Source organism: Ruditapes philippinarum, unplaced genomic scaffold (genome assembly GCF_026571515.1).
Source record: "Ruditapes philippinarum isolate M1 unplaced genomic scaffold, ASM2657151v2 ctg738_1_1_1_1, whole genome shotgun sequence".
In the NCBI taxonomy this organism is placed as follows: Eukaryota; Metazoa; Mollusca; class Bivalvia; order Venerida; family Veneridae; genus Ruditapes; species Ruditapes philippinarum.
Window position 1 is genome coordinate 463,317 of NW_026863645.1, and position 18,274 is coordinate 481,590.

The 18,274-nt window shown below is 32.8% G+C and overlaps 1 protein-coding gene across 1 annotated transcript; it reads right to left on the reverse strand.

Moving 5' to 3' along the window:
• Positions 1-9,209: 9,209 nt before the first annotated feature.
• On the reverse strand, positions 9,210-13,577 carry LOC132722788 (uncharacterized). The gene is made up of 3 exons (XM_060707351.1): positions 13,346-13,577; positions 11,885-11,969; positions 9,210-11,493 (listed from the first exon to the last, which is right to left on the reverse strand). The coding sequence occupies exons 1-3, from the start codon at positions 13,454-13,456 to the stop codon at positions 10,352-10,354; spliced, it is 1,338 nt and encodes a 445-aa protein (XP_060563334.1). The 5' UTR covers positions 13,457-13,577; the 3' UTR covers positions 9,210-10,351.
• Between the last annotated feature and the right edge of the window lie 4,697 nt (positions 13,578-18,274).

Here is an 18,274-nt window from a genome sequence, read left to right on the forward strand (position 1 = left end):
ATGATTTAATATTTTGTACGGAAGTAAAAGAACAACATTGTTTACACGTTATACGAGTAAATTATTTCGCATTCCACTCAATTTTCTTGAGGTGATATCTCATTTTCTAAATTCAGTTTATTATTGCATAATAAAACATACAATTTCCCTATCTACTGAAGTGAAAAACAACATTAATTCTTGAGCTTAATGTGTCTTTAAGAAAAACTGTTCCCTTAAACAAGGGATTTCCCCCTTTGCACGATGTGTTTTTTATAATATGGTGGCTGATTTTATGCCATTCGTGTTTTTGCCCCGCGACCCCGCCAAGCGAAAACACGCTAATTATTATATGAATTTACACTGGCAGCCGGTACAGAACGGAATATCTAGCTCGCAGGAGGCTCTGCCGAGTTTCCGCTAAACAGTCACCCGAGAGCTAGATATTCCGGTCTATAACGACAGCCGTTGTTTGATTCTTTTTCTTGCATATTACATTACAATTATTTTCAGAACAGAAATTACGATAAATGATATTCTTATTACGCACTTTTTTCATAGTAGCGTATGAACATTCAACTTCATTCATAACGGTTAAGTGACGTCATCCTAAAAACGCAATTCATTCATTAAAGGCGCGCTGCAATGACGTCATTTAAAGCACGCGACGTGGGGACCATACGCCGCTTTTCATGAAATGGCACGCAAATGTCACGTTGAAAGTTCCATGATAACTGCCGTATGAACACACCTGCGGATGTTTCTAAATTCCAAAATTTTCCATTTCATGTTTAAATGTTGAATTTCAGTTTAAGCCGGTGCTAGGGGGCGTGGACGGTACATGTAGTTTGCACATTACAGTACCATCCATGAACAGACTCAATCAAACCGAGCCTGCAACATTTTCAATTATGTTGTGTTGGACTTTCTTTAGGGATTCTTACTTTCTCTATTTTGTCTTATATGGGGGTGTAAGATAGGGTTTCTAGCACCAGTGTAAACGGTAGATAACCCTGTCTGATATGCAAGAAATAAATAAACATAACTTTGCCCCGCGCCCCCTCTAATATGCGTGTTTTCGCTCCGCGCCCCACTTCCCGCTAATTAGCGTGTTTTCGCTGAGCGCCCCGCCATTTTAACTTGTTAATTTTCGACTTTTCGGTGAAATCACGAATGACACAAATCAGCCACCATGTTATAAGCCTTATTTGAATCAAACGAAATGTATGTCTTTTGTTAAGTTTATAGCCATGTTGTGTTTTTTTGTGTGTGTTAAAGTAACGTCATGAAAATAACTGGAATCGTTACATTTTATCATTTGATAGGCTTAACTATTAAAAACGTTTGTAAATGTATATACTTTTAAAGTACTTTTAATGTCGACGACTGTAGAACCATTTCCATTATTAGTATACATACATAGTATTATAATCTGAATTTCATTCGCTTTGCCAAGGGATTGCCCTCTTGAACCACATTACCTAAAACATTGGCACCATTTCTGATAAATCTTATGTATGCGTTTATTGGTCAATGAATAAACATAAGTCACTAAAATAAATATCCGAGTTTTGTAGATACATATTCAATTTCTTTAAAAAATCAAGCACATATTTTTTCAGTTTAAAGAACATCTGTGGATCTCTTCGATACCAATGAGTCTTTTTCTAGGAGATAGCAAATGTGACATATCGTTCCCCCCCTGCACCGACTTTAACAGTACACATGTACTTAATCTTCAACGCTTATTGTATTTTAATCAATGATCTCGAACTGTTAGGACTATAAGGACTTAAAGTATTAACAAATTATCTAAAGCTTAATCGGGGCTGGTTATGTTCATAAATGCAAAGTTACATGAAAAAAATAGTTTCGGTGGTATAGTCCTGAAATTAAAGTGCAGGAAGTCCAGTGTGAATTTCTCCCCCCGTGACTGAAATTTGACCGATTTGCAACGATTAAGAAACCTAGGTGAAACAATTATGATTAAATACATAAGATTATTAATACTATTATAAGAGATTAAACTACTTTGATGATTTGTGTGATAATCTCTAATCTTGTACATCTTGGAGAAGTGCCACATGTCATAAATCGCACACATGCTGCTAAGGTGAAATATGGTGTCTATTGCATATCACTGATGATATCAGTTTAAATCCAGACCGAAATACACTTATAATAATAATAATAATAATAATAATAATAATAATAATAATAATAATAATAATAATAATAATAATAATAATGTAATAATAATAATAATAATAATAATAATAATAAAAGAAATAAGAATTAATAATAATAATAATAATAATAATAATAATAATAATAATAATAATAATAATAATAATAATAATAATAATAATAAAGAAAAAGAATAATAATAATAATAATAATAATAATAATAATAATAAAAATTATAATAATAATAGTAATTATTGATGTATTAGTAAGTAATGGTGATGATGATGATAATAATAATAATAATGATGATGATAATAATAAAAGTTATGACGATGATGATGATGAAGAAGAAGAAAAAGAAAAATAGGAAGAAGAGGAGGAGATAATGATGAAAATGTCAACACGTAAAAAAACAAGAAAGTACATTCAAATAAAAACTAGATTATAATAATAAAGCAACCATAAATACGTTAACACCTAAAATACATTTATCTAATTAAGATGATTGTTATTATTAAAGATTAAAAAACCCCGAGGAAAAGCCTGAATCGTCTAAATGCATTAACAGAGTATTTTTTTCTTTTTAAAAAACTAATTCTGCCAGATAAATGGGACATTTTTACAGCCAGATCAAAAGATAATCTATGATTAAACAGTACTTTAATCATTTTAATGAGTGTAAAACGCACTTGAAATAAAAAATAGATTAGAGATTGAAACGTTTGCCAGATTTTAATTAAAGTGTAGAGTTATATTAAGTTGTAACACAGTTGTTCAAATTGTACAATAAATAAATAATAAATATGACATATATTTGTAATAGAGGACGGATTTCTTTTGTATGTTATCTGACTTAACCTTAGTATTACTAAACATGGACTTTTTTGATATGATAATAAAAAAAATAAATAAAAAATAACCCAAAATTTACAAGCTAGTTTTTACTATTAAAATGAAGTTCATTTTTTTTTAACAAAACCGATGTTTATTTCGGGTTGAAATTCCATGGAGCAATTACTCATTTGTAACCATTTTTAAAATTTTTTGTAAAAGGCAGGGCTGTGTAGGAAGTCCGATATTTTTTTCACTTTTCGTAAATGATCTAGTTACTTTTCTGCATGTAAAATGTAATAAATGTATTTTTTATATCCAATGACATTGAAGAGTTAATTGCTCTTATGTTAGCTGATGATGTGTCTAGCTTTTCTGACACCGTTATAAATCTACAGCAGCAAATATATTATATTGAAGATTATTGTAAATCTGTTAAGCTAAAGTAAAACGAAAATCATTGTTTTTAGGCGGTGTTTTGAAACAAGCTGAAAAATGTTTTTTTAGTAATGAACCTATTGAAATTGTTCCATTTTACAAATATTTAGGTGTATTCTTCACACCAAAGTTAGTATGATCTAAAACACAAGAGATGCTTGCACTTCAAGGACTTAAAGCTTCTGCTTGTATATTCAAAGACAATTTGGTCACATTGATCCTTTTGATATGTTCAAATTTTTTGATTCAATGGTAAAACCTATATTGTGTTATGCGTCAGAAATCTGGGGTTATAATTATGTTGATAAGATTGAATCTGTACAAGTTAAGTTCTGTAAACAATATTGTAACTTGTCACAAAACACAACAAGCTATTTTGCTCTTGGTGAATGTGGAAGATTACCTCTGTGTACTATCTATATGACAAATTGTGTTAAATACTGGTTAAAATTGAAAAGAAGGGGAGATCATAGGTACCCAAAACATTGTTATTTGATGTTAAAACGACTACACGAATCTGGACGGTTTCATTGCTAAGGGACAAATTTTCATAATATTGAGGTTGAATATAATTTTTTCTTTGATTGTATACTATATAACTATATCAGAGCTGTCTATCTTAAAGATACATGGTTACATCACGATTCCCACCATTTATATTTTTACTCTCATGTCATCAACAATAACAAATGAAGTAATATCTATTGCTGAATATATATATTATGCAATGAATGTAAGAAAGGAAGAGCTAAATAATGTATAATTATTTACAAATTCAATTCATTACATCTAGTTACAAATATTTGTGTAATTTACCACTATATTGTTTGATTGTATTGTTGTACTTTGTATTTTGGGCCTGAGGCCTATATTACTAGAAATAAACTGAAACTGAAACTTAAATTTTTGTTCCTTTGATGACAAATGATTCCACATTCAGCGCTACTGTCTTCAGGCGATAAGCATTTACCTTGCTCTTAAAAAATCATTGAAACATTATAAAACTCATGATTGCACTTTCTTAAGAAGAAAAACATATTTGTGTCTCGGGTTATTTATGAATTTACCATGTATACTTAAAGTATGTCCATGTGTCTTATTTAGTAAGCGAACTATAGACGAACTTATATATGTAGGACTTACACATTACGTAATAGTACATCTAAAATAAGTTCAAATTTAAACTTGATCAGTTTACATTGCATTATATAGGACCGTATATTGTTTAAGTTCTTTTCTGCTATTGAACATTTTAAATCAATATTTGATATAATCTATGATCGATCATTTAATTATATTCGGTATTTGTACAAAGGACATCATCGCTGTTAATCATAAACAATGGTATATTATAATATAAGATATTTTATTGTAAATCTACTGCTTTTAAAATATAAACTACATAGAAGATTTTATATTGTAGATGATGATATTTCTTCTACTTATCATACATTATATTAGATACTTTTGCAAGTAACGATTATACCGCTTTTAAACAAATACTATATAAGACTTAATTGCAAGTAACGATTTTACCGCTGTTAAACATACACTTTATAAGACTTTATTGCAATTAACGATTTTGCTGTCATCAAAAGCAGTTTTACTCAAGTGCCGTCTAGACTAAGTGGCTGATATGATTCGCGGTTGGCACCCCAGGTTTCAACATCTAACAAACTGGGATCGAACATGTTTTGATACAGACTCTTCTGTAACTAAAAAGATTATATTTGTTACAAAATAATTTGATCACTGAAAAGTAATAGAATCTTGCTGTTTTTAAAAGTGGGATTTCATGAGCATTATATATTTAACGACAATCGAATCTCCCAATATCTCATTTTTATAGTGGTCATGCTTGAATACAAAACCTTAAACAGCTAGGTTATAACTGATTGCTTTATTCTACAACTTCCATATCGTTGAGCTAATCATGGCATATAAATGTACGTGGTTACATCTCTTTCATTTTAGATACTTTCAGACAAGATGATATAATCGTAATTTCACTCGTTTTTTAGGAGGTTTATTTAAATGTTACATATGATATTATAAGCATGATATTATTTGAGACAAGCTCAATTTCTTATCTTAATACAAAGTGTCAATCATTAAAACTGAAAATATATTTCAACATCTAGTCATTACGAATTTGAGAGTGAAACAAACTGTTTTTGGTTTTAAAATGCACATTTGATATCTAAATGAGGGATCAATATAAAAATTATTATATGCCACATATTGAGATGTGCGAATTGTTTATGAAAGATACGAAAGCACAGAATCTTTTATTCGACAATCCTTCTGAAATGGTGTCACCCCGGTACGGAATTAGACCTAGCCTGTTGTAGTCTAAAAATAGTTCTCGAACATTTTAAGGTGTTCCAATCTAAGCCATCTCTAGTTTGATTGGTCAAATTCAAAGTGTATTTGTTGCATCTGTATTGTTTTCGTGTGTTATAAAAGTTCTTTTTGTGTGTATTCTCCAGGACCTCATTTCTTGGCGGAAGGATTAAAGAAGTACTGCACAAATTGTGATCTCTCTATATTTACCTTGTTTGATAAAATAAATGTCTGAAATATATACGTAACAACACACATAAATAATTTTCACTGTAGCTTTCTCCTTGGCTAAGGGGAATTGAGTTCACAGTACCCATCATTGTGTCGTCCAGTCATAAACAACTGTTAGTCAGTGATGTTTGTCTGTCTAAAAACACATTATTTTTAAAATTAGATGGTCAAAAACTACTTGGTACAAACCGAAGCTAACGGTGGTTTCTATTGTCAACTAAGCAGTTTATCAAAGTACCGACCTCATGCATATTTTTTCATCCAATTCAATACAAAGCCACTGACTCAATATCAGTTTTGCTCTATCTTGGAGAAAATTTTATGTTTTATAAATGCGCCTGATCATGTCAGCATTGGTGGAGCAACATACCTTCATAGCATTGGGGTGCCCGATGACAGAATTAAGGTCGTGGGACGTTTGAAGTATGAGGTTTTCCCTCGTTACATCAGGAAAATCCCCTAAGTTATGTTCCATTTCCCCTATTTTCATTTTATGTCCATCAACTTGCAAGTAAAACATGAACATATAATTGTCTCAAATTTCAGGTAACAAATGTCTCTTGATAGCGCGATCCTCAATTGTTCACAGGGCCGAACGAGCTGCCAAGCCTTATGACCCAGAATTTGGAATTACAAAGTTTAACATGTCTGTAGAGAGGTCTCGTTATGGATGGTTTGGATAAACTTATGGACTCAGTGCTAACGGAAGTGCATAGGTTACAGTTTATTATGATTCAATGTGACTCTAATGAGTTCGCATTAGACAGAATCTCGAGTAAACAGTTATAAGATCCAGTGTTCCTTTTTGCAGTACTAGTATTTAGCAATGTTTTGGAAAGCTATAATGATATGGTCATCAGAGGAGATACTGACATTCCTTAAAGCAACGAAGCAGTATTCAATCTTCAAAAAAAAAAAATGTTTTAAAAAGCACTAAACTTTCCTTACATTCAAGCTAAAACCAATTAGTTTAAACTTAAAATCTGTTGAGACGACAAATCAAAATATTATATGCACTGTATGTGGATGGTAACATCCACCATGTACTTGGTACAGAAAACAGAGGGCATTAATTAATTCGCAGAAGACTTAATTTATACTCCATTTATGTAAAGTTAGCTATACCAGATTGGGTTTTTTTCAGCATGGGAGATATCTTATTAATTGATAAAGTTATTTCGACAAAAATAACTTAAAATATTAGAACAATTATTGTGCAATTGTAATACAGGTGGTGCAGACTTTTGCTCAAGTGTGATTCAAATATATTAAGTATCTTGAAAAACGCATCAATGGGTGGTAATAATTAAAGAATTGTGTAAATATCTTCCTAATTGTTGATGCTTGAAAGTTCAGAAAATGACATTGTATTCTCGTACAATGCTTTATAAGATTGTGATTTATCTGAAACCTGACAACATGCTTTTCATCATAAATCAGTCACTATCAAATAATAAAGTGTCACTGTTTTTTTTTTATTATAAAGAAGCATTCTTATGTGTGGGTAATTGATTCTGCAATACGAGGGCTGTTCAAATATGAAATCAACTAAGTCAATTATCAGAAGTGCTTAACAAACAGTGCCAAAATAATTATCTCTTGTCGACGGTTTTTGAATATTTATGAAGGACCTTGCATTTGTAAAACTTGGCATTTACAGATTTACCGTTTGGTACGGCAATTTAAATAGCAGGGCCTTGTTTGGTAAGAAAAATTACATACATGACCTTTTTGACGCTCATGGTGCATTTTCTTTGACCTCCTTTGGTTTCGAATCTTTCGCTTGAGCTCATAAAAGTGAACCCACGTCTGATCACCAGTAATGATATTTGCGACATATCGATTGTAATACTTACTGTTACAACAATTGTTTGGAGATTTTTGGAGATGAACGCAACTTATTCATTACTAACAAACTTCTTAAACAAGGTTATCGCTATCATAAATTGCATAATATTTTACTAAGTTTTACCATCGTAATTCAGATTTAGCTTTAAAATTTAAGTGTAATTCAAAAACTCTATTACGACTAGGTATTAGCAAACCCGATTTCTATTGACATGTGGTTTAAAAACTTCGTAGAATCATCGGTCATAGTAATTTTTCTGCCGTCTTCACTAAAATTATCAAACGGTCTATTAAAAGAGGTTATGACTCAATTATTTTAAGGCATACCGCATGCTTGGTGTTCAACCATTTTACAGTTATGGGGTATTAGATCTCCTTCAGTATATGAGCAGCTTTATCAAACACATTGTAAACTATTGGAAGTTATTTGTATACAAGCGGACTTCAGCTACAAACATTTTTCGTTTTCTTGCATTATCTGATATATGCATTGACTAAAAGGCTAGGTTTACATCAACCGGGAATACGGAAGGCAAAATCCTACACAAATATGTTGATATTGTTATTATTTATGGCGAAAAACTACATTTTTCGTCAATTGTCAATTGCGGCACCATTTCCAAGTCGAAAAATTCGGACTACAGGTAAAAGCAGTTTTTAGAATCAGCTGCAAATGCCAAGTAGCCCCCATATCCCACAGAAATTTGTGCAGAAATAAAATACTTACGACTATTTTCTTTTTTCGAATCGAACATTTTTTGTCTTGGAAATGATGGTAATGCTACACTGCTTCTCAAAATCCACAAACACACAATACAAACGTTTTTTGTTTTTACTATTTATCTCATTAAATGTATGCTATTATAAAGTGTTCGGCGTGGTATGACGTGTGGTATGTCAGCGTCGCCATTATTCCCAACAAATAGCAAGCAAATAAACAACTATAATTTTGAACAATTGACATTAAAATGAATAATCCATCGATACAATGATATAGTACAATACACATTATTCAGCTTTAAATTTAAAAGTTTGTAGCAGTAGTTGATCTTCCTTTTTATAAATCCAGATTTTGCACTTTCTTCACAAAATTGCATCATTCTTTTATTTAAGATAAATGTGACAGTCAACTAACTAGTGATATCCATCTCTAATCATTAACGTAATTTTGATCACCTTTTTCACCTTTTTTATACCAAAGGTGCTAGTGGCATTGATTTGACCTAAAATGTGTTTAACCTTGTTATTTATGCCATAAAATATCCATATATTGATAAAAATTAAAATAAAATTTTTTTACTGTTATATTTCTATAACAATATAACAGTAATATTTTTTTAATATATGGATATTTTATGGCATATATAAAACAAGGTTAAACACATTTTAGGTCAAATCAATGCCACTAGCACCTTTGTTTTATACAACTGATATATAAGACCTTCAGACCATGTGTCTGGGAAATACTATCAAGTACATAATTGAAAAATATCACAGAAATTCAACGATTAAAGGGACTCCACTGAGGTTTAAAGCCTAAAAACATAACATTTGAATTTCTTACATAAATGAGCTGGGGCACTTTTAGACAGAAATATATGCAAAGATAGTTTAGAAATAAACTTTGAATTAATTGAAAATCGTATTTATATGCTTTTCATAGTCCGATTTGACTGATTTTACACCAGTCTTATGTGAACAATTTTAAGACTAAATGTTACTTTTTTGAAATATACCATTTCCTATTTTGTTCTCTACTTTTTCTACCTTTTCCATTGTCTCTTTATCTTCACCATACTATTATAACTAAATAAAAGACACAACTGTCCCTAAGTCACATTGTAATCTAATTTGAATTAGAGTATTCCTACTGCTTTAGTTGATCTATGTGTATTTCACAGAGTCCGGCTGAAAAAAATCATGAATTTAAATATTTCATTAAATGATGTTTCCATATATGTTGTTATTGTTTAATTTATTTGTAAAATGCAAAAACCTATGTCAAACGTGGTAAGCCTATGTGAACGATGACGGATGATAAAAACGAAATACACAAACAGCCAAGTAAATATGCTTGAAAGTCCTAAACAAGCCCCAGTAGAAAATCTATTTTATGAATTGGATTTTCTACAGATATCAATCATAATCAGATGAAGACTCATCTCCATAAAACATAAAGGGATATGAATTGTCAGACGAATACTCGTCGTCTTCAGATGATACAAATGCTTCTGACGTTTCAGAAGTTTCAGACGTACACGAATTGTTTGAATTTGAGTCACTAGTCTTATCGTAACTCAAGAGATCTGAATCAGACAGGTCACTGTAATCTAGGTCTGGGTGACTAGCTTTACAATGCGGGCAATTAAGTTCACACCTTAGTCTTGTTTTTGGAATGTCTACAATTATCATAAATTCATCTTCTCTAACATTGAATAATGGTAGATCATCTAAATCCCCGATGTCATCCAGATTACTTGAAGGAATTATGTTGTCAGACAAAGGAAATTCTAATGTTTTTTTTTGTTAAGGACAATTCTGTAAAGTTGTACAGAAGTACATAATCCTTTGAGTTTGGGATAATTGCCAACTCTGAAAGTTCGTTAACACACATTTTGTAGATTTTCCCCTTTCTAAGAGAAAACAGCTGAGAAAGATGGATCGATTTTCTGCCAACATGACCAGCGTATACTAGTGACCTGGAGTCATCATTTATATTAATGCAAGCAAAACACAGATCACCAGCCATAGTAAAATGCTTTATATCGCAGCATGGTGGTTTAAATTCCAGGACAACTCGGTACATGTTAGACTCGCCAGTCACAAAATTCAAACAGGAAATGCTGCTTCTTTTCCCCCCATCTCTTATCTTTCGGAAATTGACAAAATACATCTCTGAAGAGGTTCTTAAACCAGCTTTCTTTAGGCTCAAGACAGTTGTTGACATATATTTGCCCGTGAGATATGAAGGGTCAATCCTGTACCAATGCTTCTGTTGTAAATCTAAACCCCAAAAACAATTTTTAACAACACCGTCTGGCATCAACAAAACCTTGTGCATATTTGATCCGGAGTCAGAATAATTCATTAAAGCATCTTTTAAACAGTCAAGACCGTCAAATGGGGGACGTTGAACAAGATCCTCCAATATGTTTTTGCTAACGTCGTGGAGATTGAACTTCTGGACAATTTCTTTGACCCACTGTAACGAGATTGTGTCCATATGACACTGACACCATCGCTCGAAATACTTCAGCTTTTCATCAACCGGGACATATCCTAGTCGTTTTCCAAATAAGATATATTCAACAGACGGTTTGTCAAGAGAAATCAGCTGCGGATTGTGTATTAATGACATCAAGTGAGCGTCTATGTATTTAATTAGATATGGTACAGTAATGTTGTAGACGGTGCTCAACTGTAACAGGGACATACATGAATCATCTGTAAGTTGCTCGACTGATACACCACGAAGCCATTTCATACAAAATGACTTTAAATTTTTTAACATTAAGAATTCAGCCAATTCAACAAATGATTCTATATTTTTCAAAGTCAGCTTTGGTTCTTCTCCGTATAAAAACATCAGGGTTTGATCGATTGTTGCTGGAGTTCCAACAGATAATTCTACCGTACCTAAGATGAAAAAGAAAATGTGCATAAGTATCAACTTGCAAATGTATTATGTGAAAAATAGGATTCAAAATTGTTTTTTAACGATTTACCTTAAATGTATAGAAATATCAGTTTGGGTCAGTAATATGACATTGAAAAAAACATGTTTATGTAAATTGATATTGGTACGTTTCATGTTTCTTTAAAACAGAATAGTTGGAGAGTAGTTGGAGAGTAAACAGGTTTGGTATATATGTAGATTCAAATTCGGATTATTAGTTCATGTAGGCTTATGGCAAAACCAGTAACTTTTTTATTCTTTTTCCTTTTAATTACCGAAAAAAAAAAAAACACTTTTGTAAAACATATGCTCTAAAATACCTTTATGTAATCTATGATAAATTTGTTTTACCTGTAGAACTTTCCCGGAACTTGCTGCACATCATATGTTCAAAGAATGGACTCTTAGCTAGAACACAACTGTGATACAGTTTTTCCTGCAACAAAGAAAACAATTACACAATTTTTCTGAATTGCTGACTTCCAACAAATTTAAACTTAAAACAATCTTAAGAACAGTTCGTGTGAAATTCATAAAACCTGTCTGTTAAAACGCATCTAAAGAGGTATACTTAAATTGATTATATGATTGTCAGACACGTGTTCCAGTCCTAATGTCACCGAAATACACTTCAATTTCCTACGGACATCGTTAGTAATCAATGTTGCAATGATTACATATTACCGATCTGATTTGGTTCCGGACTAAATATATTAGACACGTTTCTTCGTTGGACACTCCGTTTCATATATTCCGTAATCACAAATCGTTTATTTTAAGCTCGTGGTTTTTACGTACAATCTTAATTAAATGCGGTGCATTTGCGGTGCATTTTATGTGATAGTTTCTGTTCGAAACTTTTCAGCATTGCTACATTATTGTCAAAGCTGTCAAAAACAATAAGTATCTATGTTTTTAGTTTTCATATACTGGTGGAGGAAGTGGTGGGGAAAGGAAGTGAGGTGGGTAAGATTTTACTGGGATCAATGGTCCGACGCAATCTGCTTATTCTTATTATGCACTTACTTATTTGATAAACATTTAACTGCCATGCAACGTAACTTAATTGTCAATTACGAAAAGCGTTCCTCAATTCTTAGAGCAACATTTGACTTCCATGTCCAATTACTTATTGACCAGTCGAAAGAATATTTACTTATTGGCCGCTTTTAGTATTTATGTATTTTAACACATTGAGATTTTAAAAAACGCAATGAACACATACTAATCACTTTTAAATTTCATGACATCTTTCTCTAAAGGAAAAGGTATGACACGCTTCTCCATTGATAACTTGTGAATTTCATGTAAATTATCTCATGTAGAGTTAAAATGTGAGTTACAGAATATAAACTATGTCGATTTTAACCATTCGATTCCTTTAACTTTCGCGTGCTTTAGGTCTGATAAAGAATTATGGTCTATTTTACCATTTTGACATCTAAAGTTTTAAGTGTCATTTAAAATAGAAACCATATGACATAATAAATTGTGGGCCACTTAAGAATTCTATGTTTTTCTACTTTGGTTTAGATCTTATGTAGAACCTTACCTACCGTTATTAAGACTCTAGTTTTATTTTTAAATTTTACATCGGTTGACTGAAGTGGATTGGTGCATTATAAAAGTCACTTACAACTTCTTGACATAAATAAAGTATAATGCACTTACAAATTAGTCTCTTTTAAATTAATTTGATATCACATATCGCTAGTAGAAAAGAGATTTGTCATGTATGTTTAGCACATCAGTTCCTTTTATCTTTACTATCACATTTTGCTTTTACAATCGTAAAATATATGTTTAACTTACCCATTTCCCACTTTTAACTTTGATATCGCATGACTTCGACTGTTGTGTTACTTCCATCTTCAGCAATGTATAATCAGGTATAGGCCGGGTAACTGTATTTTCAAATTCCATCTCGAACTTTCTTCATGTACTAATATCCAAATCTTGATTAATAACTTTACTATATCAAGTTTATGTTGGCTATAAATTCAAATCTTCGATATTACAGAAAACGCACGTAGACAGACTTTTATTTAGAATATATATTGATCTACGTTTGACAATTTCATTTACAAATTCAGTTATTGATCGCTGAGTTTATTATTTCAATGTTTGTTATCTGAAATACGTATGCCTCTTGTTGAGAAGGGGCGTATCTAATCTTATGAATTGAGACCCTAAAATTAATGTTTTGTCAGACGAATCACAAGCCTATGGACATTGAAATAAATAAGATCACATTTCAGTCTACTATTAACAATGTGATTTAAATCACTTGTTGATATAAAAATAAAATTACTCGGTGATAATGATAACAGAAATTCCAGTGCTTTGATTTAAAGTTTATTAAGCAAACATGTTTTACAATGCAAGGCATTCATTGCAGTTTAAATCTGTTAACTTCCTTGTGAGACCCGTGTATCATTGTGCAAATTTCAAATCGTTGCACTGAAATCCACTTGTTTACACAAGGTCTTGTCAAAACTATAAATGTGACAATAATTCGATTTTTTTTTATAAATCTACTTTTGTGCCATAGCAACGCGTCTTGTTTCTATAACTGGAACTTGGAAAATGTTACAGATTCTTTGGATGTGATAACTTAAAAAAATCAGTTAGTTGACAATAAGGTCTTAAGTCGTTATAGACATTAAAATAAGTTTTACATTTTATAGGACCCTCTTCTTATCAACATGCAAATTCAAGTTTTAAAATCTATACTGCAAACAGTTAATAATATGCTATCTATAAATCTCTCCTTTAAGAAGTGAACAACAATATATTTTGTTTGATTAAGAATTTATATAACCATTCCTAAATATAAAATACACACATTTATCACTTAACACAATCGTATTTCTTTTCGATCCATTCCGTCAAACCTCGGACCACGACGTGATTACGGGTAATTGACGGGATGTTCCGAATGATAAATAATGGTTATTGCACATGTTTATAGCCATATAAGGCGAGAGATTTAACAAAGTCCGCGGGTTTCTGCAAATGTTAATTTCACGAACAAGTTGCATTGAAGGCCCATTGTGTATAAGAAATGCTTTCAATTTTATTTGTAAATATGTATGTACGTATATATATCGTCACGCTTGATTTGTGCGCTCATTATTGATGTTATGGACAAGCTGTTAACACTAACGCAGATATTTGGGAAGCGGGCAGTAAGGTTGACTTTATTATGTCGTCGCAAATCGTGACATGTGTATCCACACCAATCACCAAGGGGCGTAATTGTAACGCTTCTGGACCCAGTATTGCTGATGCAAATCGTGACATGTGTATCCACACCAATCACCAAGGGGCGTAAATGTAACGCTTCTGAACCCAACTCCGGAGGAGGAACCATCTTTAATGCAGTTATTTGCACAATTGTCTACAAAGATATTAACATGCCGTTTTGTGCAATGAATGAGCGAATTGACAAACTTGAGTCAGGACTGGAGCAGCTCCAAATCTCCAACAAAAGTTGCACAGCCTTTAGATAAACGTTAACAAAATATTTTAGCATGAATAATATCAATTTGTTAGTACATGTAAGTATCATATAAATTTTATATTTCAATACATATCTTTTTTCCTTTTGCTGAAAATGCCCATCAACAGTTCATATTATTATATACAAGGGGAGGTTATTCTTACATTACTGTATGTATGGCTAAGCTAGAGTTAGTGATTACAAAATGATCTTTAAAATCGAACGCCGCGGATTATTTACATTTCATTATCTCTGAATCTTCAATATATGTTATCTTGACATCACGTGTAATAAAGTACATATGGGATTTACCCGAAAATTATCAATAATTTTCATTAGTTATGTCATGGTAAAGAATAAAATCATCGAAAACTTGAGACCGATTAATATACTTCATTTAAATTAAAAAATCAAAAAAACTTAACTGCCTATGTAATGTGTGCCAATGATTGTTTTTCTTTTCTTTTTTTGGATGTAATCTACTAGCAAAATACAATCACCGGCCCAGAAAACCGTGACCATAGCCTTTCCATCTGATACTTTGCCTTCTTTTTGCGGGAGAGAACAAGGGAGAAACATGGTGGCGGATTTGCATGGTGGCTGATTTGGTACATTGTGCGTTGCGTTGTCGATAGCGACAACGCAACCCATATCGTTATCGTCTTTACGACTTGTCGCTAGCGACCACATGACAAAGTGCCAAGCGACGCGTTGTCGTGCGGCGCGTAGTCGTGATGTCGCCTTGTCCCTTGGCGTATAAGCCAATTTTTCGATTTGAACTGAGCGACAATGTGGCATCGCGACAACACGCTGCACGACAACGAGCCGTTTGGCATACATCGTTAGCGACAGGACGACAAGAAAGAGGTCCGACATTGCGACGTTTGGCGCATTGTCCTGTTGTCGCTAGCGCCAACACGACGCACAAAAGCGTTTCAAATCAGCCACCATAGATTTGGTACACTTTGCGCTAGCGACAACACAGCCTATATCGTTACGCCTTTTCGTCTTGTTGCTTTGTCGCTAGCGAAACGCGCAAAACGGCGCGTTGTCGCATGATCGTCTTGTCGTCCTGTCGCTAGTGAAGCACGCAAAACGTGGCGTTGACGTGTGACGCGTTGTCGCGATGTCGCGATGTTGTTTGGCTTATATACATACAAATAGCCAATCATTAGATTTGAGCCGAGCGACATCACGTGACATCACGCCGCACGACAACGCGCCGTTTGACGTGCATCGTTAGCGACAGGACAACAAGACGAAAGTCCGACAATGCGCCGTTTTGCGTTTTGTCCTGTTGTCGCTTGCGACAACACGACGCACAAAAGAGTTCCAAATCAGCCACCATAGAAAGATATGGTAACAATATGAACTGCTGGATAAATGTGAATGCCGTAATAATTTATTAGAGTATGTACAATGACCATTATGACAGGGGTGTTCCGCCTGTTACCATCATGACCAATATCTTAATCTGCACTTAATTTAGGTAAGAATTGTGAATATAAATGTCAGCTTTTCATTTTTAGTACACAGAACTTTTTCTCTTCGAGAGTTCTTCATTGAAATTACTTTCGTTTAATTGCAATTTCACTAAGTTTTTGTACAACATTTTATCAAAATATAATTGATCTTTTGGGTACTGTACAACATTATCAACTCCTTGCCGATTACTCATAATAATTATTTGAATATTGGCAGAAATGGACGAATGTTAATTTCTGATATACAAGGGAAGTAAGTCTAGTGATACTGAATGGAATGTAGTGATAAGAGTTATGCATTACATTAAAAAAACAACAAAACAACAACAAAAAACAACATAACAACAAACCATGAAAGAATTACCAGTATAAATGGACGCAAGTGTGGGATACATAGATTTACATGGCAGTAATAAAATGTTATAGAACAAAGTATTATTTTTCATCATGTAAAAATTATTTCAATTTATTTTCAATCTTTTTTTAAATAAGAGTATCCAAATGAAATATTTCCATCGTTTTTATCAATATTTGAAATTTTAGTGGACAATGCGCCCATTGTAATCCAACCCACTTTAAAGATGGCTTTAGCCGTTTAACATAAAAATTAAACTTGTCATTGTCTCATAAGAACCGAACATGTAATATGTGTTATCTGGATGTCACGTGTATTAAAGTTTATCTGGGATATAAAACATGTTATGTATGTATACTCGAAAAGTCTTCTCACTTCCCCTCGGAACGTGAACGTCGCTGAGAAGGCATATTGCATCAGCAGAAGATATGAAGACTTGGGATGGCGCAAAAGATGAGAGCTTGTACTGCTAATGCCGAGGGGAGTGGCCCTACAAAGTAGGCTAAGACGACGATAATGGTGTGCTAGGGTGTGTGAGGCCCTAGCACAGATAGAAGGCTTGAAAGGCAGGCCATTTGTTGGCACCAACAGCCCTTTTAAGGGCTATCCTTTCATTGTTGTCTAAGGTTTCTGTAAATTTAGGTTCTCATTGACCGCCGTACAGTGACCTACTTTTGGCTCAAAATTCATATATTTGGCTAATACTCCGTGAAAATTGCATGAAGGTAAATTATCACCGCTTTTTTGCTTCAAAATTAACATTTTAGAGAACAAAAGCCTGAATTCCGTTCAAAGTCGACTTCTATTTTTCATAGTACATATACCTATATATATAGGCCTATATACCGTGCCGGGCGACGCTAAATCATGGTCGTTGTACGGACTAGACATTATTCATCCGTAGGTGTTCTACAGAAATTAGAAACATTCTCCGGCTGATGTAGCTCCCTTCGAAGTTTCTGATTTCTGTAGAAGAGCACGGATGAACACTAACAGACCAGAAATACTTATTTATTCCAAAAAGTAGGGTACAAAATATACATTATTTTGTTGTGAATAGATGTATGAACGTTTTGTTTCATCGTGACACTATTATTATTTGAAAGTAGAGTCATGGAGAATTTTTTAGAAATTTATTACTTGCAACCGTGCATATATTTTACTTTAAAGGCACATTATGCCTCAGAAATCCATATGTATTAAATTCTTCAGAAATTTCAAATATGTGATAAATAATGTTTAATAATGGATTTAGTGCATGCACGTCGTTTTACAGCTGCTGATTGTGCAGTATTGTGTCGTTAAGGTAGCAAAATGTAAACAAAGTATTTTGACTTCCATACAAAATACTTATTCACTATAATTGTACTTATTGCCAACAAAGCAAAAGAAGCATAGAT

Bases quoted from the DNA above. Each gene is read 5' to 3' on its own strand.
- LOC132722788 (XM_060707351.1), bottom strand. From the start codon at position 13,456: ATGGAATTTGAAAATACAGTTACCCGGCCTATACCTGATTATACATTG. The intron at 11,970-13,345 runs GTAAGTTAAACA...TCTTTGTTGCAG, and splicing joins AAGTTAAAAGTGGGAAATGG to GAAAAACTGTATCACAGTTG. The intron at 11,494-11,884 runs GTAAAACAAATT...TTTTCATCTTAG, and splicing joins GTTCCGGGAAAGTTCTACAG to GTACGGTAGAATTATCTGTT.